General features: G+C 39.8%; 2 protein-coding genes across 7 annotated transcripts in view; both read left to right on the top strand.

The window, feature by feature from the left end:
- Positions 1–239: 239 nt before the first annotated feature.
- Positions 240–12,356, top strand: LOC122871828 (aspartyl aminopeptidase). Of its 3 annotated transcripts, none has more exons than XM_044187247.1 (15): positions 240–380; positions 817–907; positions 2,377–2,465; positions 2,877–2,990; positions 3,468–3,593; positions 4,123–4,247; positions 4,916–5,000; positions 5,428–5,535; positions 6,247–6,324; positions 6,794–6,874; positions 7,804–7,964; positions 8,074–8,113; positions 8,729–8,830; positions 10,460–10,627; positions 12,036–12,356. In XM_044187247.1, exons 1-15 carry the CDS (start codon positions 375–377, stop codon positions 12,084–12,086), a joined length of 1,425 nt encoding a protein of 474 aa, XP_044043182.1. In that variant the 5' UTR covers positions 240–374; the 3' UTR covers positions 12,087–12,356. The 3 variants fall into 3 exon arrangements, with proteins under 3 accessions (XP_044043182.1, XP_044043183.1, XP_044043184.1); XM_044187248.1 differs by having other exon boundaries at positions 377–518; XM_044187249.1 differs by lacking the exon at positions 240–380 and adding an exon at positions 421–533.
- A 2,407-nt stretch (positions 12,357–14,763) lies between these two features.
- LOC122871815 (receptor-type tyrosine-protein phosphatase-like N) overlaps positions 14,764–24,808 on the top strand; it is a 36,721-nt gene continuing 26,676 nt past the window's right edge. For 3 of the 4 annotated variants that reach the window (XM_044187219.1, XM_044187220.1, XM_044187218.1), the window contains exon 1: positions 14,764–14,983. In XM_044187219.1, coding sequence (XP_044043154.1) covers positions 14,905–14,983 — 79 coding nt within the window. In that variant the 5' untranslated portion in view covers positions 14,764–14,904. The remainder of the gene's footprint in view (positions 14,984–24,808) is intronic. The other variant, XM_044187221.1, reaches the window with a different exon arrangement.

Genomic DNA, 24,808 nt, shown 5'->3' with positions numbered 1-24,808 from the left:
GAGAGACTGGTGAAAAGACACAGACAGGCAGAGATAACTTCAGTAGAAGCACAGCAACGTTTCTTCCCTCAGTGCATTGCAGCTATGAATCCAGGAAATAACTATCATAACCATGGCTATGACTGAAAATAAACAATTATGGCATGAATATTCAGAATTTAAAAAAACAGAGATTAAGACAAAAGGCAATAATTTCCTAAAAAAAACCCTGTGGGCCTGTGAAAAATGTAAAAGTTGTAATTGCACCGCCTGGCCGCTAGATGTCAGCGTGGCGCAGCGTCTGAAAGCTGCTTCTTCTTTGCTGCTGTCAGCTAATCTGTATCCGTCTGTCGTTACTGTTTCGTTTCGGAGTTCAGAGTTTGAAAGTGCAATTAATGCAAGTAAGTGCCATAAAAGTGATTATTGTCTCTGCGGTATGTTAGGGGTGTTGCTCCCTCACTGAGAGCTGCTTTGACTTTGGCCAGCAGAGGAAGAGGAGCGAAGAAGAAGAGGCAGAGAGCTCGAGTTGTCCAGTGCAGGTTAGCTAGCCGCGGGTGCGTCCTTTATCGGACAAGTCTGGAGTTTACGCGATAATGTCAATTTTATAATAAAGTTTACGGGCAAATCATTCATCATTTTACTACTTTGATATTGTCAGTCATTTGCGTATTTGTATATATTTCGTGGGATATCGAAAAGAAGAAAGAAAAGGGTTAAATCTCGCCATTAGTGTCCGAAGTTGGAACTAGCTAGCTGCTAGCTTTGCTGTCTCATTTCCTTGCGAGCAACTTGTGCAATTGACGCCTCATTTTCTCACTTTTGCTCGTTTTTCTTCAGTCTTTGATCATGAAAAGCTCCAAGGAGGCCGTGCAGTCCGCAGCCAAAGAGTTCCTGCAGTTTGTCAACAGAGGAGTGTCTCCATATCACGGTACAGTCTGACAAACTGGGGGTTTAACCTTTTAATTTTCCTGATTTTATTACAAACCCAATATTTCCTATTCTGTATTAAACTGACCATTAAAAAAGTGTATTTGTAAATGTAAAAAATGGTGAAAATCCCCTTTTTTTTGCGTGAGCTACAAGATGTGTTTTGTGTCAACATGTTTACATTTCTTTTTAATACATTTTGAGACATTTCTCCAAATAGGGATTCAGTTTCTGGGTCTAATGTTGATTTCTGTCACCTTTTTTTTTGTTTTTTGTTAATTTCTTAAACCTTAAAATTTGTTTTCCTACAAAAACACATCACAAGAGCCATTGTGGATTATCCTATAGCTGACATTTTACTCAATCTTAAATTCTGCTGACAGAATCACACATTTTCTACAGTTTATATGATTTAGTGTGGGTTGTGTTTGCTAAGAAAGACAGCGATGACCTGCCAGCCTTTTGGAGTTTGATGCAAAGGTCTCTGTTGTCCAGTGTGAGAACAAAGAGACGTGCATGTGTCAGCATTAAGAAGGTGTCAGGTGGAGACGCTGTTCAGGTTCGACGACCTTGAGCCTAAGATAAGATAAAGTCTCTGCAGATGAAACAATATTTCACAATGTCTCCTACCTTTGCACTGTGACCGCTGGCATCCTCTGGCACGAAAGCCATAAAAAATGAATTATATTATTGTGTATTACATATATATATGTTCAATTGCTTTCCAACTAATTCTAGAGGAATTTCTCCGCAAATGATCAAACGGGGGAAACTATAAGATTAAAATGAAGGCAAAAGTATAAATATTACAGAAAAACAAATCCATAAAATTATGTTTGAAAGAAATGGAAAAGCCCAAAAGCTACAAAGTGATGACAGCTTGTCCTGCATCTTACATTATACTGCTTACTGTATAAACATACATAATGTATACTTCATTATACAAAACCCTGTGGGAGTTTTTTACAACTTGGTAGCAACATTATTAACAACAAGACATTTACTCTGCAGAGAAAACATACTGACAACAAGTTGCTGCAATGTAAATTATTTGTACAAAAATGATTTGATTGACTCAAAGATGCACCAGACCGCTTTATTTTATGCCCATTATACAAACAAATGGTCATAAGTCCAAACCAGTTACTGGAGTGCTTGGATATATTGTTAATGTGCAGAAACATCTGTTCAAGATTGGAGGAAAAACCCTGATGAAGTTATTTTAGTTTCAAATTTTGTAGTTTTATCGATCATTTTTGGTAAATCAGTGTTTTACCTTTTTGAGGGTAGGTTATTTGGGAAGAACCTTTCATAGTTAGTGCAGTTCAAAGCTTATTTACAGCTAATAATAATAAGATGTGACTGATGTGAACAGCCAGAGGAGCCTCGGTCTTTCAGCGCAGCAGTGAACAGAAACGTCTCTGACAGAGAAATCCAGCATCCTTGTTTCTCTTCCTGTCGTCCCTGTAGTGGTTGAAGAATGCAGGCGGCGTCTGTTGGAGGCGGGCTTCATTGAGCTGAAGGAGACGGAGCAGTGGGACATCAAGCCGTCCACTAAGGTCGGTCAGGGTTAATGGTCCTCTGCAAGAGCTCAGGGGAGCAAAGAGCCACACGAGCTAGTTGGTTTCTTAAATTTAGCGGTCAGTTTGACAGTTTGGTCTCCAGCATCACTCGAGTTTCTGGTACCTTCAAAGTGTAAATGTGAAACTCAAAATAAATATTGAAATTAAACAATTTGCAGGACTTGAAATGTGCAAATGGTTGAATAATTTTACATATGGAAAAAATGGTTTGTTTCGTTAATGCCAAACAAAGATTCGTCAAATCAAGTCAGGAAATGGTGCGAGTGAGGGGTCCGAAGCTGAACAAATGAACATTTTAAATCAGTTTTAACTGTTAAAGTAAATATTTGCACGCGCTGTTTGTCGAATAGTCCTTGATATTTAAATTCCATCCTCTGCCCTCTGCAGTACTTTGTGACCAGGAACTTCTCCAGCCTCATCGCCTTCGCCGTGGGCGGACGCTACCTGCCGGGAAACGGCTTCTCCATGATCGGAGCCCACACAGACAGCCCCTGCCTCAGGGTGAGAGCCCGCCCACTTCCACCTGTCAATCACAAGCTGCCTCTCACCTTTATTACATCCTTAGAAAGCAGTCAGAATACTCTGCTACTATGTGCAATCCTCTGCAGTGAAGCAGTTTAGGTGTGAGAGAGAAGACGTGCTTACAGTTTTGATTATTAATGTGTTGTTAAGTTTCTCCCTCTGATGTTCGGCCTCCTGTTACAGCGCGTTGTGCTCACAGGTTTGTTTGTCACTTTAGACGAAGGCACGCCGAAGAACGGCATCTGCCTCGAAAGGATTCTGCTTTGATGCAAAAAAAAAGAAAAAGCAAAAGTAACTGTGCTGAAAAAGAGATTTCAGCATCCGACATAAAACATGGAACTCTTTTTTTTTTACATGAATTTAACAGGAGCTACGTTTTAGATTGAGGAATTTTAGGCATTCAGTAAATGAGACGTGTATTTATTAGATCGTCAGAGTAGATTATCTCTGTTTCAGGTGAAGCCGAGGTCTAAGAGGACTAAGCAGGGCTGCCTGCAGGTCGGGGTGGAGTGCTACGGCGGCGGCATCTGGAACACCTGGTTCGACCGGGACCTGACCATCGCCGGCCGCGTTATGGTCAAGGTACCAGGATTATTATTGTTGTCAGGACTATTTCTGTAGCTGAAGGACATTAATTTACAGTTTTAGCACAATTACTGTAAAATATGTACTATCATAGGCACTGAAGTGTTTTGTCAGACAGTTTTAGTTTTCTCTTAAATAGAAGGTTAAAATTAGATGGAAATACCATTTTCAGTTTAAACATCTTGTAGTTTTAGTGAGTATTGTTTCTTTCTCCGGTGGCAGCAAGAAAATTCTTCAGCTTTTTGATCTGTTGACGTCTTTTTGTAAAATGTTGGTGTTTTTCTGTGAAAATCTGTGAAAAAAACAAAAATGACGAGCCTAAACAGAAGGCTATATATATATATTTGATAATACACATTCAGTGTTCAGTCACAATATTAGTCAGGCACACATAAATGAGCTTTCAATATGTTAACTGTTTGCACGTTTAATTTCTTGGCATTATTTAGTGATCAAAGCAGACGTTTCCCACCTGTGTGTGTGTGTGTGTGTGTGTGTGTGTGTGTGTGTGTTGTCCTCCTTACAGAGTGACGGCAAGCTGGTTCACCGGCTCGTTCATGTGTCCAGGCCTCTGCTCAGGATCCCTCACCTGGCCATCCACCTGCAGAGGGACGTCAACGACTCCTTCGGCCCCAACAAGGAGCACCACCTGTCAGTAACAGAACACAGCACTTTAGGGGATTTATTATAGACTGTTATACTTGCTGAGTTCAGATACACATGTGATGTGAAAAGAATAAAAACATGACAGCCAGAAATTTAAAAATTACAAAAACATGAAAACATTTGGCCTGGAGAGTTTTGCTGAATACTTACTGATTATTATAATTGTGATGTTGAAATACACATGAGGGGAAAGCAGGAAAAACTGATCTTACCATTAAAAAAACATAAAATTATAAGTTTTAAATATAAGTATTGTGGTTTTAATACATATGGGCAAAAGGGGATTTAGAGAAGTAAATAAAAAGTGCGGACTTGGAAACATGCAGGGAGAACAACACAAACACATCAGACGACTGGACCAGTTTATTATTAGATTAATATTGGGGGTTTAATAGAAGTTGAGACACACAATGTGTTTATTTTGCTCACTACAGTATAACAACTTTGTCTTACAGACAGCTTGGTTTTAGTTCTTCCAGTGTAGTCATGTCTTTTATGTTTTCGTAGGTTTTCTGACACATCTTTTGTCTGCAGCCTCTTTCAACTTAGAAATTGCAGGAATCATTATCATCACGTTGTTGAGATGCGTTTTGTAGCTCGGTTTGACGACCGTGGAGTTTGTGCCAAAACGGTGTTGTGTGTTTGTTTCTCAGCGTGCCCATCATCGCCACCGCCGTCCAGGAGGAGCTGGAGACGGGCTCTGCGTCCTCCGGAGATGCCACCTGTGCTGCCAACACGGTAACACACACATCTGATATTCTGACATTTAGGTAACAACATAACATGCGACATAGAGGGAAACTTTAAAACACTTCTTTCGGCAGGCGACATGGCCTCATAAATCCCAGAATAATTCACCAGTTATTTTGCTTTTGAGAACATTAGAGAGGGACAAACGCCAAATTATGGCAGTTTTCTGCCAAGTTTGCACCCCGAAAAGTGTTTGTAACTTCAAAGTTGCATATGAAAAATCTAGGAAAATATGGAATTTCCAAAAAGTTAAAGTTTTGGAAAATGCACAAATGATCAAATGTATGGAAAAGCTGGTTTGTGCTCTGGGATAACTTGTGACATTACCCAGTTTCCGTCAGCTTACATTATAAACAGCGACAAAGGTTGTCAAATCAAGTGAGGGAAATGGATCTTGCGTATCTGCCCTCCTCAGGCAGAGAAACACCAGCCAGCGCTGGTGAAGGTGCTGTGTTCAGAGCTGGACGTCGAGCCTGAAGCCCTGCTGGACTTTGAGCTCTGTCTGACCGACACTCAGCCTGCGGTGAGTTTGCAATTAAACTTCCTGTCACTTGTAATAATCCCATTTTTAACCCCCTGAAGCAGCGATGATCTCAGACAAGTGGCAGATTCTCACACATGTATGAATAATGCAAAGCTTGTAACACTGGAACAGAATCTAGGAAAACTTGTTTGGAGTTTTTATTTTAATCTTTTAATGAATGATCGTGGAGGGCTATCAGAAGCAGCGCTGTTTAAATCAAGTGTAAAAGTCAAAATGTATCATGTCTTTAACTACCAAGTGTGGCTGAGATGTGTGAGATTTGAGGAGTTGATCAATCGGGGCGGAATATATCTATAAATATTATTATTTTGCTTGAAAACACTGTGTATTTATTGTCTTATTAGTAGATAAATATTCAAAAATGTTTATGTTGACATCTTGTAGTTTTTCTTTGAGCAAGAATGATAATTTCACTAAAACAAAACGAGAAATTAATGCAAGGAAAGGACATATTAGCTATTAAAGAAGCCATTTAAAGGTTTCAACACGTGATCATAATGCAGAAAGTTTATTTAAGATAAAGAGGAGACTGTTAATCACCAGAAAGAAAGACTTATTACTGCCCAATTCTCTTCATCCATGCTGTGTGTTTCAAATCATATAAGACAAACTAATGGTGGAAGGAAACATGATCGGCTCCACGTCTCTTGTATTTCTGTTCCTCATGTTCTTCTTCTCTTCTCTCTGCAGGCGTTGGGAGGTGTGTATGAAGAGTTCATTTACTCTCCTCGTCTGGACAACCTCCACAGCTGCTACTGCGCCCTGCAGGTCAGACTGCACTCTGTCTATCAGAGAACTGACACTTATTTCCTCCAACATGATTTACTTTCTTCTTTGTTTATTTCTTTGTTTTACTGGTTCTTTCGTCTTTATTCTTGTTTTTTGGTCTGAAAACAAGAATAAAGACTACACTGGAAAGAACTTACTGGTTACAAGTTGGTTACTTGGTTAAACCAACTTTGAGGTTCTCTGGATGAACATCGGCTAAAGTCCTAAAAGTGAAAATAATTGGCTTTTTGCTCAAACAAAACGGCACACAAGCCAAAAAACGTTCATTTAAATGAACTCCTGTTTTGTAGCTTTCATTGTAGCTCGTTGCTTGTTTCTGTCATGTCTCGCCACTCGCGCCACTTCTTGTGAAGAAGACTAACTATCCTCTGACTTATTTAATTAAGAAAGCTTCTCTGCTTTTCATGGCCTCACTTCTTTCTCCCTGTCGGTCTTTGTTGTCTCTCAGGGGCTGGTGGAGTCCTGCTCAGGAGACTCTCTGGCCAAAGAGCCCAACGTCCGCATGATCACGCTGTACGACAACGAAGAGGTGAGTGCGATGGAAACTGAACCAGTTTGGATCTCCTTGAGTTGTCTGATGAGGAACAGGGGTTGGTGTGCTGTGTCTCCCAAACAGCTGCTGTTTTGGGTTTTTCACACACAACATTTCAGTGGTTCACTCAAACGCCCAGTGGGTGATCCTGGGGCTGAAAATGGGGAGAACTGTGCAAAGAAACGCATACTGCCAGTCAAATCACACCTGAATCCATCTTTAAACGCTTCACATGAACAGACTTTAAACTGACAACTCGTTGAAAGACTGGGACTGTAAAAAGTCAACCTTTTTCCCTTAAAATAGATGATTTAAAGTCGAAACACAAGAAGAAGACAAAAATGATGGGCCTTTAATATTATTATTATTATTACGTGGTTCCCATCAGTCTTTCAGCTTGTAATGATGTGTACTGCAGTAGAGTCATTTTAACTTCACCGCTGTAGCTGGCGTTGTGGCACTTCAAGTGAAGGTTTCAGGGGAGAGTTGGGACAAAGCCTTAAAAAATAAAATATTTAACTTAAGAGCTGTTGAAACTTAGGCTGAAATGATTAAACAACTCATGAATCCACAGAAAATGATCACCAGTTGATCTTTCAGGTCAATTATCAAAGAAAATGTCAAACGTTCTCTGGTTCCAGCTTCTCAAATGTGACGATTTGCTGCTTTTTTTCTGTTTTTGTATGTTTGCAAACTGAATATGTTTTGGTTTTGGACTGATGGTGGAACAAGACAAGTGAAGATGTCGCCTTGCGCTCTTTCACATTTGACCTATTTTCTGACATTTCTCAGACTAAATAGTAAAAAACAATCAATAGATTAACCAATGCAGTAGTAGATGAAACACTTCACAACACCTGTATTTAATTTTTTATGAGTTTTGTGTGTGTGTGTGTGTGTGTGTGTGTGCGTGTGTGTGCCTGTAGGTGGGATCAGAGAGCGCTCAGGGAGCTCAGTCCAACCTGACGGAGCTCATCCTCAGCCGCCTCGCCGCCTCCGCCTCCAACCTCACCGCCTTTCAGCAGGCTGCGCCGCTCTCCTTCATGATCAGCGCCGACATGGCGCACGCTGTGCACCCCAACTACCAGTCAGTATCAACACAAACACACCACATCTGCTGTCAGTCAAAATCCAGTCAAGAAATGAAAGCTGTCAAGAGTCCAGAGTTGATTTCTTTCTGTTGATCTTCTCCTCAGGGAGAAGCATGAGGAGAACCATCGCCCAGCTTTCCACAAGGTGAAGAGACGAGGACACAATACAAACACACAAACCTGTTTTTTTTCACAATTTACATTTAAGGCAGCAGCTTTAAAGAGTTATTGTCCCAACTGTGCCAAATTATAAAGCTTGATTTTTGTTTTACTTTCCCGTGCAGCAGATTAGTTAGATTTTGTGCTGCCTGTAGTTTATCTGCCTTTTGTGTGCTACTAACCAATAATTTTCATAAAGCGGCCTTCAATCTTGTATATTATTAAAGTAAAAATACCAAATATTTTTCGGTTTCAGCTTCACAAATGCAAAGTTTGTCAGTTTGTTATTATTTGATGAAATTCTTTGGGTTTTTTGGTTTCCATTTAATTCTAGATTAATCATTTTTAGACCTTAGTTTGGGCTTCGTGATGAGCATTAATCATTATTTCCAACAGATCATAGAACCAAAATCAATACATGAATCAATTGCTGCCGTATTAGATTTTTTTTCAACAGACTCTCCGCACAGAAAACATTAACTTCAGTGTAAACGCTCAGTAATTTTACATCCTGGCCACATGATGTGAAACGCTGTCAGTTAAAAGTATCATCATTATATTCGTCTAACGTTTACATGTATCCACATAATTGTTCTTTCAGGGCCCTGTGATCAAGTTTAACAGCAATCAACGCTACGCCACCACAGCCGTCACCGCCTCCGTCATCAGAGAGGTCGCCAGCAAGGTCTGCGTGCCTCTGCAGGTACAGCGTGTGTGCGTGTGTGTGTGTGATAATAGATGTATTGCTTGCAGACGGAGGCTCGGCAGCTTCTGGTTTCTTTGTGTGTCTTGAGTCACTCGGCAGCTAACACAGATCTCCTAGCAACGTGCCGGGCTGCTCCAGGTCGACACAGAGAGGAAAAGAAAAGAGACTCGGGGACAAAAACACGGATGGTTTATTAACAGTAATTATAAAACACGTGGAAGGACTAGAAACATTTCTATTTCCAGGGCTGCAGACCGCATTTCCCATATATTCACTTTATTTTACATGATATGATGTGAAATATCATTTGCTTCAGAATCAGGATCACCGTCAAATTATTAATAATAATCTAGTCATGGAAAAAAACTTGACATTTTGAAACAGAAAAGGGGCAGAAATCTTGATTACTACTGAAAACAGAAATCATTTGGCAAAGCAGTGACAAAAAGGTGAAGCACGTGGTGATAATGATAATGTAATCTATGATTATTTTCCCCAAAATGCTAAAGCGAGAATTCGGTGAGTTTAACAACAAAAGAGTTGGTACCAGAAGGAGGATCGACGAGGACAAACAGCGATACGTACGTGATCCTTTCCCAGTCGTGCGAACAAAACCCTTTAAATTACCTCTGAGATGGAGATAAAGAGCTGGGAGAGGCTGTTTGCGTTGCAGTGATGAACTCAGCCGTGGTCTAATAACAGCAGGGACACCCGACGAGCTTCAGCTGAACATTTCATCTGAGCTGCCATTAATTCTCTTAGAATCATAAATAAGTTATTGTTCAGCAGAATTAAGGCTGGACTTCACCAAAGCTTTGTTCCCTGATCACAATTGTTTTTTGGTGCTTATGAGTGGAACATAATAGGCAGTATATGTACCAAATATAGTGTTTTAATATAGCGCTGTGTGTGTTCAAGAGGGTTTTGGTTTGAGTTTCGTTTGAAACTAAATGGTAGCTGTTAAGGAAAGTCACTTAATTTCCTTCTGATTCGGAAAGAAGGAAAGAAGCTTTTTATGTCACTGTAACAAAACAAAGAACAGAGTCTTTTCTGAAGGAAAACTACACATTGATCAACACCTGTACATTATTGTAAATGTGTCCATGTTAGCCAAGTGGTTAAATTACTGTAGCCGTGGAAATAACGAGCAAAGCAGACGACATGTAAAGTCAAAGCAAGTGAAAGCAGGTAGAATGCAAAAGCTGGTCAACAAAGGATTAAAAGCTAAAGAAGAAAGTCAAGCAGCACATAGTAGAAAATATACAATCCAGGTTTGTAATTAATCTTTTATTGACTTACTGAGCTAATTAGAGCACTACTGTACGTCAGAAAAACAAAACATTTCTGACTTGTGGGTTTCTGACTTATAATTATGACACATGGTCTCATCTCATAATTACAATGTTTCCAACATGGCCTGAAGACAGCAATAGTACATTGACCTTGCAGTGCGCCCTAACGGCCACTAGGAGGCAGATCGGCTGACTGAGAGTTTCTCTGGGGGGAAAAAGAAGAAGAAAACGATCCAGATGTGTAAAGATTTAATTCTTTCGTTAGGTGATATTTTAATTCTTTTAATTTGTGATAATTCTCCGAGACCCTGACCTATGATCCTTCCTCCTGCAGGATGTGATGGTCCGTAACGACAGCCCGTGTGGAACCACCATTGGACCCATCCTGGCCGCCCGCCTCGGCATCCCCGTGGTGGACATCGGGGCTCCGCAGCTCTCCATGCACTCCATCAGGGAGATGTGCTGCACCTCCAGCGTCCTGCAGAGCACCACCCTCTTCAAGGTAACCCCCCGTCTGTGAAACAAACATGCCTTCTCTCTCAGGGAGGGATGTTTGTTTTTGATTATTTCAGGACCGGCACGATGTCATAATGTCTCCATCTCCTCCTTCTGAAGAAGGTAGTCTTGAATTGTGCAGTAAAATGGGAACAAAAACTAGTTTATAAAACATCATTTTGAGCTCAGATCGTGGACGTTTTTTATTCCAAACAAACACTAAATCACTTATACGTTCGCCACTTTCTTATTCTGAAGGCCCAATGATATTTGATATGTTATATACAGTAGATTATATATAGATAAAGTTAAGGTTTGCTGCAGAGCTGGAACGATTCTATCATTATAAACTGATTTTTGAGTTTTGGACTGTTGTTCGGACAAAACAAGGCATTTGAAGACGTCAGCTTCGGCTCTGGGAACTTGTGAAGGATTTTTTTTTTTTTTTCTGATATTTTATAGACTAAATTGAATCAATTTATCAAAAAAGAATTAACACATTAATCAATAATAAAAATTATCAGCAAATGCAGATATACTGTTGTGGTGTTATGCAGTGCGTGTGCACTCGCTCTTAAAGGTACCCAGCTGAGTTTCTGATCACTACTAACGCTATGGAGCAATGTTTTTACAAGTGCGTGATTCACATCCCGCTCTCGGTTTCACGCTGTTCCACTGATCGACAGTTGGTGGCGGTAACACGCAAAGAAGTGTAGCAATGCGCCAACAAAGGTGGTGTAGAGGAGTGCTAGCAAGTAAACGAGGATGTGAACAATTTCAAATATTTTAAAGGGAAATCATTCAACATGTTTGTTAAACCACAAGAATGAGAAACACTGAAGAGAACTCCGCGGAGCCTTAAGTTCTGCTTTAGGAAACATGTTGAAATGTAAGCGCCTTGGTAGAAATGCTCTTAGGCAACATATTGCGCTTCTAAGATCGATTTGTTATCGTTAAACAACCTGATGCCCTGGAGGACAGAGGAGCCACGGTGAGTATTCAGCAGAAAAGTCTGGTTAACAAATCCTGTTTCAAATTTTAAATATAACAAATCAAACACACACAAGCAGCAGCTGAAACACGGACACTGTGTGTTCACACTAATGAGAGAACATCACAATATGTCCGTTTTGAACAACAAGAACAAACAGTCTTCAGTCTGGTGTTTCCCGACACATCGCGCATGTTTTCTGCAGATGGAGATGTTTGTCTCGTCTCTCGTCAGGTCTCCGTGAGCTTTGAGTGATTCAGGAATTAAACACACAGCTTTTGACTCAGTGTAAATTTCTCCAGATGAGTCACGAGTTCTTTTGTTTTTAAACTCTGATTGTTTTATCCCCTGCAGATATTTACCATTTTCTTGTGTTTGAGTGTTTTAAACCACCCTCCCACTTCCTGTCTGCTTCCTCCTGCAGGGTTTCTTCGAGTTGTTCCCCACAGTGAGGAGGACGCTGGTTGTCGACTAGAGCCGGGATGAATCATAGCCGATGGAAACGAAGGATTTCACATTACTTTTAATGCAGCACATCCAGGATTCAACACATACTAATGCAAATAATATTTACTTCAGAAATACTGTGAATCTACACTCATGTTCATGTTGAAAATGACAAATCCTTTTGTAAAAACAGATTTCTCAGTTGTACTACTAAACACCAATAGGCTGTAATTATACGCCCAACGAAGAAAATCACATCTTTCTTATGAACTGAAAACAATAAAATATTTAAAATTTTTCCAGAGTCGTTCTGTTTTCAACATTTGTGTGTTATGTCCTCTTTCTGTCTGACAAAACAAAGCAAAATGTCTCATCTATGTTTGGTTAATATACAAACGATAGTAAATGTGGACGGTTTCATCCTGCAGGAGAAGCTGCTGTCTCTGAATTTCATCTCCTCACTTTTAATAAAACACCGTGAGGAGCCAGATGTGCTGCTCTGCACAGTCTGGACAGTTGTTTTTTGCCAGAATGAGATGGACTTCTGAGCCACATCGTGATGCAGTGAGGGACAGGAACGCCTCCACACTGCAAGAAACGCCTGTTTTCACACAGTCGTGTAGACTTAGCTTTGAGTTTTATCACCTCATTTATCTTAGAAAGTAGTGTCAGGGTGAAATAACCCAGCTGGTTTGTCATACAGCCTGACATTTTCTAGAAATAAATGTCCTGAAACAAGCAAAATTAGAGAAAAATAACTGAATCACCTCTCCACTACAGTAACCCTGCAGTAAATGCTCTTTTGAAGCCAAAAATATTGGGTGGGTGTCGAGACTGTGATGAAGTGTGTTGATAAAACTCTAAAACGCTTTCAGTGTTAAGAAAATATTGTTTTTTGATTTGTGTTTTTAAGCAAGCAAGTAAATACAAATTTAAAAGATATAATAAAATGCAAGGAAAAAACTAAGTGCGTGATGAAAATATCAAAACTTGAGTTCAACCATAATCTCGGAGTGCCTAGATGATATTCAGTTAACTAGAAAAACAATATAATGCCCTGAACTACGTCACTTGACAAAATAACAGAAACATCTGCAGCAAATTCCTAACTCGCCTGTCCTGAAAACTGTAAAAGCTGGGTCTTGTATATTAAGCTAAGAGGATTGAAGCAGAGTTCTCAGATTAACCTGAAATTAAAGTCTGAATTAAATAGAGTTTAAAATGATAATTTCTCAAATTCTCAGTTATCTGTAAACAGGTCGAGCAGGAATAACATATTGATGGATTTAAACTTTTTTCTCTTCTGACTTTCACACACTGTGATCATCTTCAGTAATAAACGGAAACAAACGCAGGAGGATTCATATCAGTGGTAACATTAATAGTAGTAAGCAATGGTTCCCGTAGAAACAATAGCAGTTGTAAAGAAGCAGTAGCTTTTCTTGAAGTAGCTGTAATTGTACAAACTGGGATAAAAGTTGTAGAAATAGTAAAAAAAAAGTTGGAGAAGTAGAATAAAAGTGCAAACAGCAGAAAGAAATATTTAATTTGTAGTATGTATTTACATAAACATAAAAAAATACAAGAACTAGCGACAGGATAATCATTGATGTAGTGAAAATGCACCGTCAGTCAGCATATGAAACCCGCTCAGGGGCCCCTGGGCAGAAATTAGCTCACGGGCCCCTAATTTACCCCCTCAACCGGTTTGCTTTGTGATAATTTGATTAAACGCAAATCAATTTAGGAACATGCGACATGTGAGCAAAATACCAGCTAAAATAATAAAAGTCGTAAAACTAGATTTTGACACAGGGCCTCAAGATTGGGTAATAAAGCAGGACACACACTAAGGCCCTCGTCATGTGCGTTCATATTGTGCTTCAGTAGTACAAAGTCACAATTATTCATATTGCAAACCAACTGCTGCACACAACCTGGGGCTTTTGAGGGGCCCTAGGGGTCTGAGTCCCGGCTTTTCCTGCTTGGTAATCCGGCCTTGAGCTGTTGATACGGACCCAATGCTAATACAAGCATCATTTAAAAACACTTGATCATCGCCTGAATATAAGTGTCTTAAAAAAAACTTGCCTGTTGCTATTGTTGCATATGGGAGCCTACTGGTGCATAGAGATAGTTAAAGTGTTTATTTTTTATTTTTACCAATAATCACAAGTTGAAGCAGTATGGATAATTAATGGTGGAAAGGACTGTACTTTGCAATTTTCATGTAAACTACTTGTACTTCCATTTTCTGGTACTTTCTACTTCAACTCCGCTACATTTCAGAGGAAAATATTGCACTCTTTACTGCACTACATTTATGTGACAGCTGTAGTTTTCAGATTAAGACTTTACACTTTTACACAAAAAAGCATATGATAATCTTATTTAGAGAAAAATCTGAAAAATGTCAATCACACAGGCACAGTTTTTCTGCACGACTGCTTTTATTACTGATCTGTACTTTTAGGATTTTGAATGAAGGACTTTTACTTGTAATGGAGTATTTTTACATTAAATTATTGGTACTTTGACTTAAGTAAAGGATCTGTGTACTTCTTCCACCTGACGTTGTTCTAGTTTTAAGTAGTGAGCAGTTTTTTATTTGCTCAGCTCTAGTCTTTTAATATTTCTTGCAGTGTGACGCCTCCTGTGGCCAACCAACCCCCCCTCTCTCTTCCTCTTCCTCTCTCTTTCTCTCACACACACACACACTCACATGCTCACACACTTCCTCTCCATCAGTCCTGTGCAGCAGCAGCAGCCTCTCCTCAGAGATGGAGAGCTGGTAGAAGTGCAGCGGCCGCTCTCCCCTCCTCGCTCCGGTGGATGTTGGATGTACCATGAGGTCTCCGCGTCTCTGGGCGTCTCTGTGCCTCCTCCTCACCGCCTCCTGCCGGCTCTGCGTGGCCGCCCGACACGGTAAGACGCATCAGATCTGATCCAGCACTGATGGAGACTGATGCACTTCCCTTTTTAATGAACTCGCTGCATCCAGGCGGCAGGGCGGCGCGTAAATCACGACTTCACCGCTGACAAGTCCCTGTTGCAGTGTTGCTATAACTGTTATACTTTTGGAGTGACCTCATAGCTGTTATTGTCTTTATCTTCTCTCTATTTCTTAAAGATATTATAAAATCTACAGTTTTTCCTGTGCTATTTTGGTTGAATTTCTCTAAAATATATCTTCCCGTTTGTTCTGAACTGAACTCGAGTGTTGATCCTTAAAATAAAGGAGGGCATCGTTTGGCAATAATATTCCTATAATAATCTTATAGTGAGTTTTATTTTGGTGTGACATCCCAGTAAAATTCATGATCAGATTTCGCTGTTTTTGTGCAGCAGATACAGATATTAAGATCAATCCAACCTGTGTTGCATCTCCTGCTCTGCTCGGCTCATCTGCCTCTGATCTGTTTACACCGGTGCTAAATTGCGTAACTGACGCAAATGCACTGACCGCGGGTCAGCTCGGCCTCGGATGTGTCTGGCCGCCCGAATGAATCACTTTGTTGTTCAGTGTGCAAAGACAACAGCAAACAGCAGGAGAGAGAGACCCTGGTGAGACATGCAGCCTCAGAGAGAGAGAGAGAGATGGTTGGATTGTTTTGTTTTGAGCCGAAAGAGGATCATTTCATAGAAAGTCATCTATTTGCTGCAGCTGTGAGGAAATATTTACCCAATGGGAATTACCTACAGTGACCCTGTGTATGATTTTAAATGGCTGCAATACAAATATCACAACAAAAGTGTTGTTAAATAAGGTGTAAGAACATTATCCTGATTACAGGGAAAGTAAATGTACCATGAAGCTAAATGCAGCCAGTAAAAACTCACAATAGTAACACTATGTTCCTGCAGGAAGTATTACCGGAAATACAAAAGTGTTATAATGTCAGTAGACTAATAATCACCATTTGCAGGCTACAGTACAAGAATATTATGGCAACAATAATTATTAGATAAAAGAAATAGCCTACAGTCTCTGTAATATCATAGGAATAACTCACCTGTAATAAATCCCTGTAGAAATATTATAGAGGCCAATAAAAATCAAGTTAATTTTGTTCACTGTTAATATGCTATTGAGTGTCAGACGCGCTGTTTCCCTATACGAATATGAGGATTATCATTTGTGGTATGAAATCACTCTATTCTACTTTATTCTATAACCATATTGTAGGAGACACGCATCATTCGGTCTCTTAAGATTTCAGATATCATCAGAATGAAAGAGCAACCTGACACTCCCTGAAAATCTTGTTTCTGCTGAATTCCAGTGGTTTAACCTCTCACCTTGCTGCAGTGATGCACAGGTGTACTCCGGGACCCTGTGACATCACTGCTGGGTGTGGTTGCAGAGCACGTTTCTGACCACACCCACTTCCTAAGTAAGCTTCAGCATTTGCTGCACACTGGAGATGAAGAGCAGCTGAATACATCTTTCCCAGAGCTTCCTGTTACAGTGACACACAACACACTGTAGCGTTAAAAAATATAGAAAACCATCAAAGGAAACCAGCGATGAAGCTATCAAACATATTTAAACTGCTCTCGCAATTTTAATACAAACGTGCTGTAGCCTATATGCACTGCACAGAAGTATTATGTAAGGAAAATGAATAAAAATACTCTGACAAATACTCAATAACACAAGTAGTTTTGTCACTGTTTGAGTTCTGTGACTCTCCAACAAGAAATGCTTGAGCTCAATATAATTGGGTAGCACCGAGATACACCCCAGTAAGGAAGATTATAGAGGTATTACAGAACATTATGTCAGTAAGTCAGTAATTGACTTCTGAGGTTGCTGTAAAATCTTAATATCCTGAGAGGAATATTTTTAGCAAACTGCAGTTCAGGGGCGTCGTTTTTTCATAACTAAAAGATCTAAAACTGATCTGGGTGGCGGAGATCCTGCAGGTTTATTGTGTGTGATTTGTGTCAAATAAAATGGAGAGTGGGAGATTTAAACACGTTTTATAATGGGCTTTAATGTAATTTTTGTCACGATGGATACAAACTCTAGACTCCAAAAAACAGCTGTTAATGCAGCTTTTAACTGCTTGTTTGCAGTATTTCCTGAAGCTAATAAAATGATATATAATATAGCCCATAACAGAACTAAAGCCTATCAATAATGACCTTACGCTGATGGCTATAATCACTTAGAGGGGTTTGTGTTTACAGGACTAGTTAGATATGAAGAAAAAATACAGAAAAGTGATTTTTGTTTGCAAATTAAACATAAAAAAATATTCTGTTGTTTGCAAAAAACAGAACATGTTATGAAAACTCTCACAAAAACAGAATTTAAGTGTTTTCTAAGCCATCAAATTGTGAATGGGCATGACACCCTTCTAACTACAAGCTTGTCATGTAGTACCACAGTCAATAAATCACTATAGGAATATCACAGCGACATCGTACTCACAGTTATGACTCATAACTGACCTCTCAGCTCCGTCTGCTCGCAGTAACTACAGCGGCGTCCTCTCTTCTTTATGCACTAAACGCCGCACAGTGTTTCAGCACCACGGAGAGCGAACGGCACATCAGATCCTTTTGATCCCACCAGTCGAATGTTAACGCTGTTTCATCTGTAAATATCAAGGAAAACACTGTTCATGGAGATTCTTAAGGGATTTTTTTAAGAGTTTTATCTGTTCAGTAGTGAGTTTATAGCCAACTTACACTAATTAATGGTATTGTAATGTTCTGTGATATTATAGTATATGCCTCATAGTGTGTCTACAGTGAGTTTGATTGTATGTTTAGGGTACTATGATATTTTTCTAAGGGATTTAAAGTTTCCTTGAATAACTCAATATTAGGTGTAATAGCTCATAGCTCATAGTGTATGGAACATTACAGCCTAATTGGACCTTTAACGTGGCTACTTTTAGTTTAAAGTTTATAGGAAAAAAACTATTTATCAATTCATGGACAGAATAGATGATAGCTTTGTCAATTATGACAGTAAACGATCACCTGCAGCCCTGAGTGGGTGAGTGAAAGTTTCCGAAAAACGTATCCAAACATGTCTGCAGTCAAGACCGCTTAAGTCGAGTCCGAGACAAATCCAAATCTGTGCACTTTCGAGATCAATGAGGGTCCAAATGGGGGTCGAGTCCAAGTCAAGACCGAATCCAAACAAGACAAAATAGTGCCCATTTAATAGTCTTCTCACTGTTGTCTTACCGTAGTTCATATAAGAGTCAACTAAATGTGATAGGAACAGGAAGCAATATAAATTTGCCCGAAATGTTGCATCGTGCTCAGAAATCTAGGGTATCTGAGAAAATGGAAAATTCATGCACAATATTAAAAGGGAACTATAAAAATATGAGATCTTTCCACACATTTCTGCATAAAATGACATGTCTAAAATGAGGACGCTTGTTTGTTACAAAGGCGCACTGTGGAAAATAAGCATTACCTGCAGTCATAGATTTGTATTAAGATCAAAGAGTTTTGCGTCTGTTTGGGGAAGACCAAGACTGTAATAGGCGAGACCAGTGGCAGAGACCGTGACAGGTTGAAAATAATAGAAAAAACATCTTGAGAAGTACTACAGTCCTGGTTTGGGAGATAGGAAAAATAAATGAAAAAATCTGACATTTTGCAGCAAGCACTGGAAAATGGTCAACAGAAATTTTTAAGTATCCTCCGTTTGTAGTTAAGGATAATAAACTTACATTACACTTAATACAACCCTGTTTTCACCACCTCTCTTAAAGGGTATTTTTCTTACTGTAAACAAATCCAAAAACCAACATGTCAGTCCGTCCCTAAATACCTTCTGACTTCCTGTCTGTGGCTCTCAGCTCCGAGTCCATTGGTTCCTACTGAAGATGTAAATCTGTAAAAACACCTCACAAATATATAGTTTCATTTTTAAAAAGGCTCAGTAATTTCCTAAAACAGCTTTCGGCAAATGTTACTCAAACAGCAGGAAATAGTGCTTTTGTTGGGGACTATTTCCAGCGGCGGATGAATCCACATGTGGTGCTGTAGTGAGTGTTTGGGGCAGCAGGACGGTGTGTGTGGGGCTGAGTCAGAATAAACTACAGTGTGTGTGTTCATGGTGATGAAGGAACATGTCACCCAGTGCAACAGAGCGGCTCGCTGATGTGTTTTAATAGTTTCTGGACAACAATGGAGGCTGTGATACACACACCACACTTGTTAGTAGATACATTCACTGTTCGTTTGGGTGTTTTTTTATGGGATTTGTTGAAAAATGTAGAGTACAGTGAGCTCCAGTCAGAGTGATTAGTGTGAGTCGGTATAAAGTAAAAAGTTTAAAGGTTAACTGAGCTGAGGAGGGTTATGACCTCGCTGCCTCTGCTGCCACTCAGCAACACCAGGCAGGTTTTATTGTGCCCCGTCCTGGCTGACTCATTCCACCTTAAATATCCTCCGTCAGCCTGCAGACCAGAGGACGAGCTCTCGCTCACGCAGCAGCAACCACAAATGCCAACAGCACCATTATGAAAACGACACTGGATTCAATCAGGCAGGCCATTAATGGATGATAAAAGCGAGACACAGAGGCACTGATGATGATGATGGGAGGCTGGAGTCCGGCTTCTGAGCTGATGAGTCAGCCTGATTTTCTTACTATAACCTTTCCACGTAAAACACATATTAGACCAATAGCAGACTGTTTTTTTAATACTGGACGTCAGCAGTCACATACATAGCTACAAAAAAACTGCAAATGAAAGGGATGTTCTTTCCAAATTGTGTTTATTTGCTGAGTTGTCCAGTTTTTTGAAAGTCAGATCTTCATTTAAATGCCAAATCTATTCCCCACTTTCATCTGCCACTATGGTTTGAATCATCCTGCTACCCTTACAGACGCAGTCCCTGGTTTGGCTTTAGTGTTGATTAATTGTTGCAACTAGTTCTCATGCCAGAAAGACAAAATAGGTCATTTGTCTTTGCCTTCCAGTTTTCCCATCAGCCACCTGAATGTTGAAGCTTCGGTTAAGTTCAGGCGAGTAAAACTACTTGGGTGCGGTTAGGGAAAGGTCATGGTGATGATTTAAAGAAACCAGCGACAGCAAATACATTATGAAAGAAACATGATGATTGTGTTTTTAAGCAACATACTTTTATTAACTGCTGTTTTGCTCTTATACTCGCATGAACTCGCTCATAGAGCTCATACAGGAATTATATCGTTATAAACATGTCAAAAAGTGTCAGCAGACCAATAATACTAGATAGAAATATTGTAGGAATGCTGTACTGTGGCGTTAATCAACACTTTAACCTAATTAATATGAGTCTCTATGACATTATAGGAATACTATGACGGTGTAGTCCCTCATTCGTCCAGGAGTGTTCCATCGTAGAAAAGGTTTCAGTCGTAGTCGTCTGGACGCTGTTTTCAGAATCAAGACGTTTCGGCTCCCATCCGGAAGTCTTTCTCAATTGTGAAAATGGTCCGAGAACTGAGAAATTTAAGCTACTCTGTGTTACATAAGCCCCGCCCTCAGGAAGGAGTCTACCTGAGTATCTGTTGATTAGCTAGTTTCACCTGAAACTGACCTTCTTTTGTTTCCATGATGGCCCAGTAATCAGTAATCAGGCCTCTTGTTTTCTGGCTGCACCTCCCTCATCACTGTTAAGTACCTGATTAGCATGTGATTGGTGTGACCGAAATGGTCTGAGTTCTCAGACCATTTTCACAATTGGGAATGACTTCCGGATGGGAGCCGAAACGTCTTGATTCTGAAAACAGCGTCCAGACGACTACGACTGAAACCTTTTCTACGATACTATGATAACGCCAAAAGAGAAAGAAAAATATCATTATGCCACTTAGATTCACTGTTCAGTGCTCGTGAGTTCATGGTGCTGAGGCTGTCGATTCAACTCTGCAGGCATTAATGAGGCCAGCACTTGTGGTGTTGCGTTTGATTGCATTACGTTGGAAGGCGTCTCGCCTATTTTGCGCACTCTTTGCATATTTATTACAACCCTGGTTTGCCTTGAATTGAACAATTTAAAATCAATTCTAATTACAGTAGACAGTGAAGGGAGGCTAACTATGGGTGAACTCTTTCCTTGAAATGTTTGTCATTGTTGCTTCATTTTGGACCAGTGTTTGGCTTGAGAGTGAGTGGAGTTATTTAAGGCCAAACAGGAAGTGTTAATGGGATGGATTCATTTCATCAGGTCAGCAGAGGATAAAATAATGAAATGGCTCCTAATATCTCCCTTTAGTAATGCTGTAAGGAGCATAAACATAGTCGCAGCTCAGACAGAACCACGCCTTCTCTGAAAACAAAATGGAGCTGGTGCATGCTGCATGTAACCACAGAGGAAACCCTGTATGTGATGGAGGGGGCTCTCCACAGCACCTTCTCTCTCTCTAATTAGTTTTAGCTGGAGAAAGAAGTTTGTGAGTGAAACAGGGAGAGAAAAGCTGGAGGAGTTTCCCCCGAGAAACGTAAAGACCTGCTGCTGGCTGGAACCACCTCTGAGCTGAATCATTTTCATGATTTATTTGGTGAAATTGAATCAAACAGGAGAGCTTATTGCCGAGTCTGTTTCTATGACTCCCTGGTTTGAAAACCTTTTTAGAGTTTCACTGCTGCTGAATCAATCTCCCTCTCTACAGAGTCGGTTTTGTCAGTTCAGGGATAATATTTTAACTTGTCTTGCAATGTAAATCAACATGTTTTTACAAAGTATTTTCTAAAATCAAGTTTCATTACTCTTGATTCCAGTGCAGCGACCGTCCTTTTTCTTTCTTGTTTCACGATACAAACGCTAATTTCTAGAAACGTCAGACAAGTTCATTTTGTTGGAAACATGTTAAAATGTTTTTACTAAACTGGCGAATTTTTCACTTGTTTTAAGAAACTGAAATAAGAGTTGGAGGACTCCGTTATGGGCAGAAATGAGTTGAAAGGATGGAGATTTATGAAGTGTTAACAGAGGACAATCAGAGCTGCTAAAGTGGCTTTTGAAACAGAAAATACACTGTGCGACTACCTGCAAGTGTCTGCTAACTGTCATTTATTTCAAATAGTTGTTAGCTTGTTAGCCAGCTAGCACATATCATATAGACCATTAAATGTAGGAATTGCGTTAATGGCATTTCAACCACAAAGTGATTCCTCTGTGTCGCCTTTTTCTTGTCACAAACCATTTATTCTAATTCTGAGTCTCAAAAATGTACTTTTCAATGTTTCTAGAAAATTTGTGAGGCTGAATTTTTGACTTTCATATCCTATGAACTGTGGAAAGTAAATGTATAAAATAATAAAATGCAGCCTTGCTTTTGCTGCTACAGCATTACTTGGTCAGGTATTGTCTAATGCTGACGTCTTTACAGCAACTGATTCAAGGAAATGAAAGGAATATAAATGTGCAGCTATCAAGAATGACCACTTACCACAGTCTTGCTTTAATGGTTTCATGCCAAAAACGTGCTTTGTTGAGTCCACACAGCAGTTTATGCCGTATAACAAATGTAATTCCATACTAATAAGTATAAACTGCTGTGAGATGAGGCTCTATGAGGCTAAACTAACTGGACATTTTTTACAGTGCATCCATCAGTCTGCTCATTAGATACTCAATTACACCAAAATGTATTCTAATTAGTCGGTAATGCATGTTAGAAGAGGTGATTGAGAGCGGCGTGATGACAGTGATGGACAGTCTGCAGGAGGATGAGATCTTCTAGAAACAGACAGAGGAAGAGAGAGGAGAGGCGAGGAGGGAGGACAGGGACGGAGAGATAAGACAGGAGGGAGGGATGTGTGGGAGGAAGGAGAGAGGACAGAGCAGAGATTAGTCATCATGTGGAGTTTGGACGGAGGCGGCGACGGACGGACGGATGGATGGAGAATCTCTTCCTTCTATGTTTAGCAGCGTCTCAGCTTTCTGGTTTAATGGAGATTCCCTCTCTCATTGCGGTTTGTTTGTGTCGTAGAGACTTTTTATAGATTTCAGGTAAAATAAAACACACCGAGTGAGTTGACCTAAGGCTTCAGGCGAGGCTGTGTTAGAGAAGAAAATACCATCAGAAGGATGTTCTGGTTCACTCACATCGAAAGTCTTCTTCTTATCAAGTTATTTTTGTCTGTAATTGTCTTACAAAAAGTAAAAGTGGACTGTGACATCACTAATTGGGGCGGGGCTGAAGTGGGCGGCAGAGCAGAAATTTGAAACACAAGATACACTGCATTAATCTCCTACTTACCACTCTATTATATTCACTTCTGTCTATAAACTAATCTGCAGTCTGATTGGTGTGCTTTGCTCTCCAGCAACACTGCCATTATGTGTGTGATGTGGCATTTCTTAAATTAAATTAAAACACTTTTGAAATGATAAAAGTGGAATTCCAGCCAGGAAACGTTATGCGGAGAGTCTGGTTTCAGAAGGAGCGTGAGGATTTAGTGGAGATCAGTTCAGCGGGAAACAATGAAATGGATTTTTGCTTTCTGTTTTATTAGGTTTATTGTTGGAGCAGCTGATAAAAGCACAGCCCAGTAGGTGTGGTTTTGGTGAAAAGACGTCTAGCCGTCTATTCAGACACTGAAAAGAATTTTAGACTATAACTTTTTATTTCAATGGCATTCGGATGATTATATTTTCAACATGTCACAGGTTTTATAGAATCTGCTGCACATATTTCTGAGCAAAAGTAAAAATACAGTGTTAGTGTGCAGATTTTAAGTGAGCTGCCCCCTCAGTAATGTCAGCTTCCCTAGTTTAATCTATAACTGAATGCTAAAAACATATTTTATTAAAAACAAGTGAAAGAATCTGCCAGTGCAGTAAGAATATTAGATATTATTAGTAAAGACTAAGTTGCTGCACTAGAATCAAGAATGATGAAACGTGACAGGTGAAAATATTCCCACTGATTATTTCACTTATAATAAATTCAACTTTAATACCAAATTGCAGCCATAAATGATGATAAAAAGGAGATTTTTTACCGCTTTTGAGGACTCTGACTTGACTCTGGTGACTCTTTAACACTTGAATAGAAACTGCTGCCTGTAACATCAGAGAGTGGAAACAATAATTAAAATGGAAATGAAAGTCTGTTCAAACAGCTCAAGTGAAAGAAGTGGAGGAGTGAGCGTGGTGTGTTTGTGCAGGTTGTACTTTATGCTGCCGGACAAAGTGTATTTTCTTAAATTATCACAGGTTATTACATGAATAATACACAGGATTATACATATCCTTAATGAAAACCAACGCAAACAGGCGTAAATAAGCAGAATGGAGCGAGTGGCTTCACATCTGCTGCCGTTTACTGCCTCGCAACAGATCAGGGAAAAGGTCAACTGTAACACACACACACACATATATTCCCATCACTTAGCAACACAACATTGACGTCCAGTGTAGCTGCCCGCTCTGGTTGGGGTTTCCCCAACTCATTTCTGTCTGTATTTGTGTCCTATAATAAACTTCCTTTGCATTTTAAAGACTGATGGTACAGAGTTTTACAGCATTGGTGTAAGGTTGACATTTCCCCCTTATATCCATGTCTGTTTCTGCTTTTAACCTGACAAAGTAGTGTTGAAAAAGGGACAAAAATACCTAAAATATAAATCCATTGCCTTGCAACATGTTCAGTAACATTCACACGTATTAACCACACTCATTAACTTTGCCAGACTTTAAAAAATCATTGTTTTATTCATTTCCAGTCAAATACCGATATATTTAGGTGTAAAAATTCAGGCGGAAAACATGCAAAGG

Source organism: Siniperca chuatsi, linkage group LG24 (genome assembly GCF_020085105.1).
Source record: "Siniperca chuatsi isolate FFG_IHB_CAS linkage group LG24, ASM2008510v1, whole genome shotgun sequence".
Taxonomy (NCBI): domain Eukaryota; kingdom Metazoa; phylum Chordata; class Actinopteri; order Centrarchiformes; family Sinipercidae; genus Siniperca; species Siniperca chuatsi.
The sequence above is the reverse complement of the archived record's forward strand: the minus strand, read 5'-3'. Positions and strand labels throughout refer to the sequence as shown.

Excerpts from the sequence above, each read along its gene's own strand:
- LOC122871828 (XM_044187247.1), top strand. Across the intron at positions 5,001-5,427 it reads CCACCTGTGCTGCCAACACG|GCAGAGAAACACCAGCCAGC; the intron begins GTAACACACACA and ends TGCCCTCCTCAG. Across the intron at positions 6,325-6,793 it reads GCTGCTACTGCGCCCTGCAG|GGGCTGGTGGAGTCCTGCTC; the intron begins GTCAGACTGCAC and ends GTTGTCTCTCAG.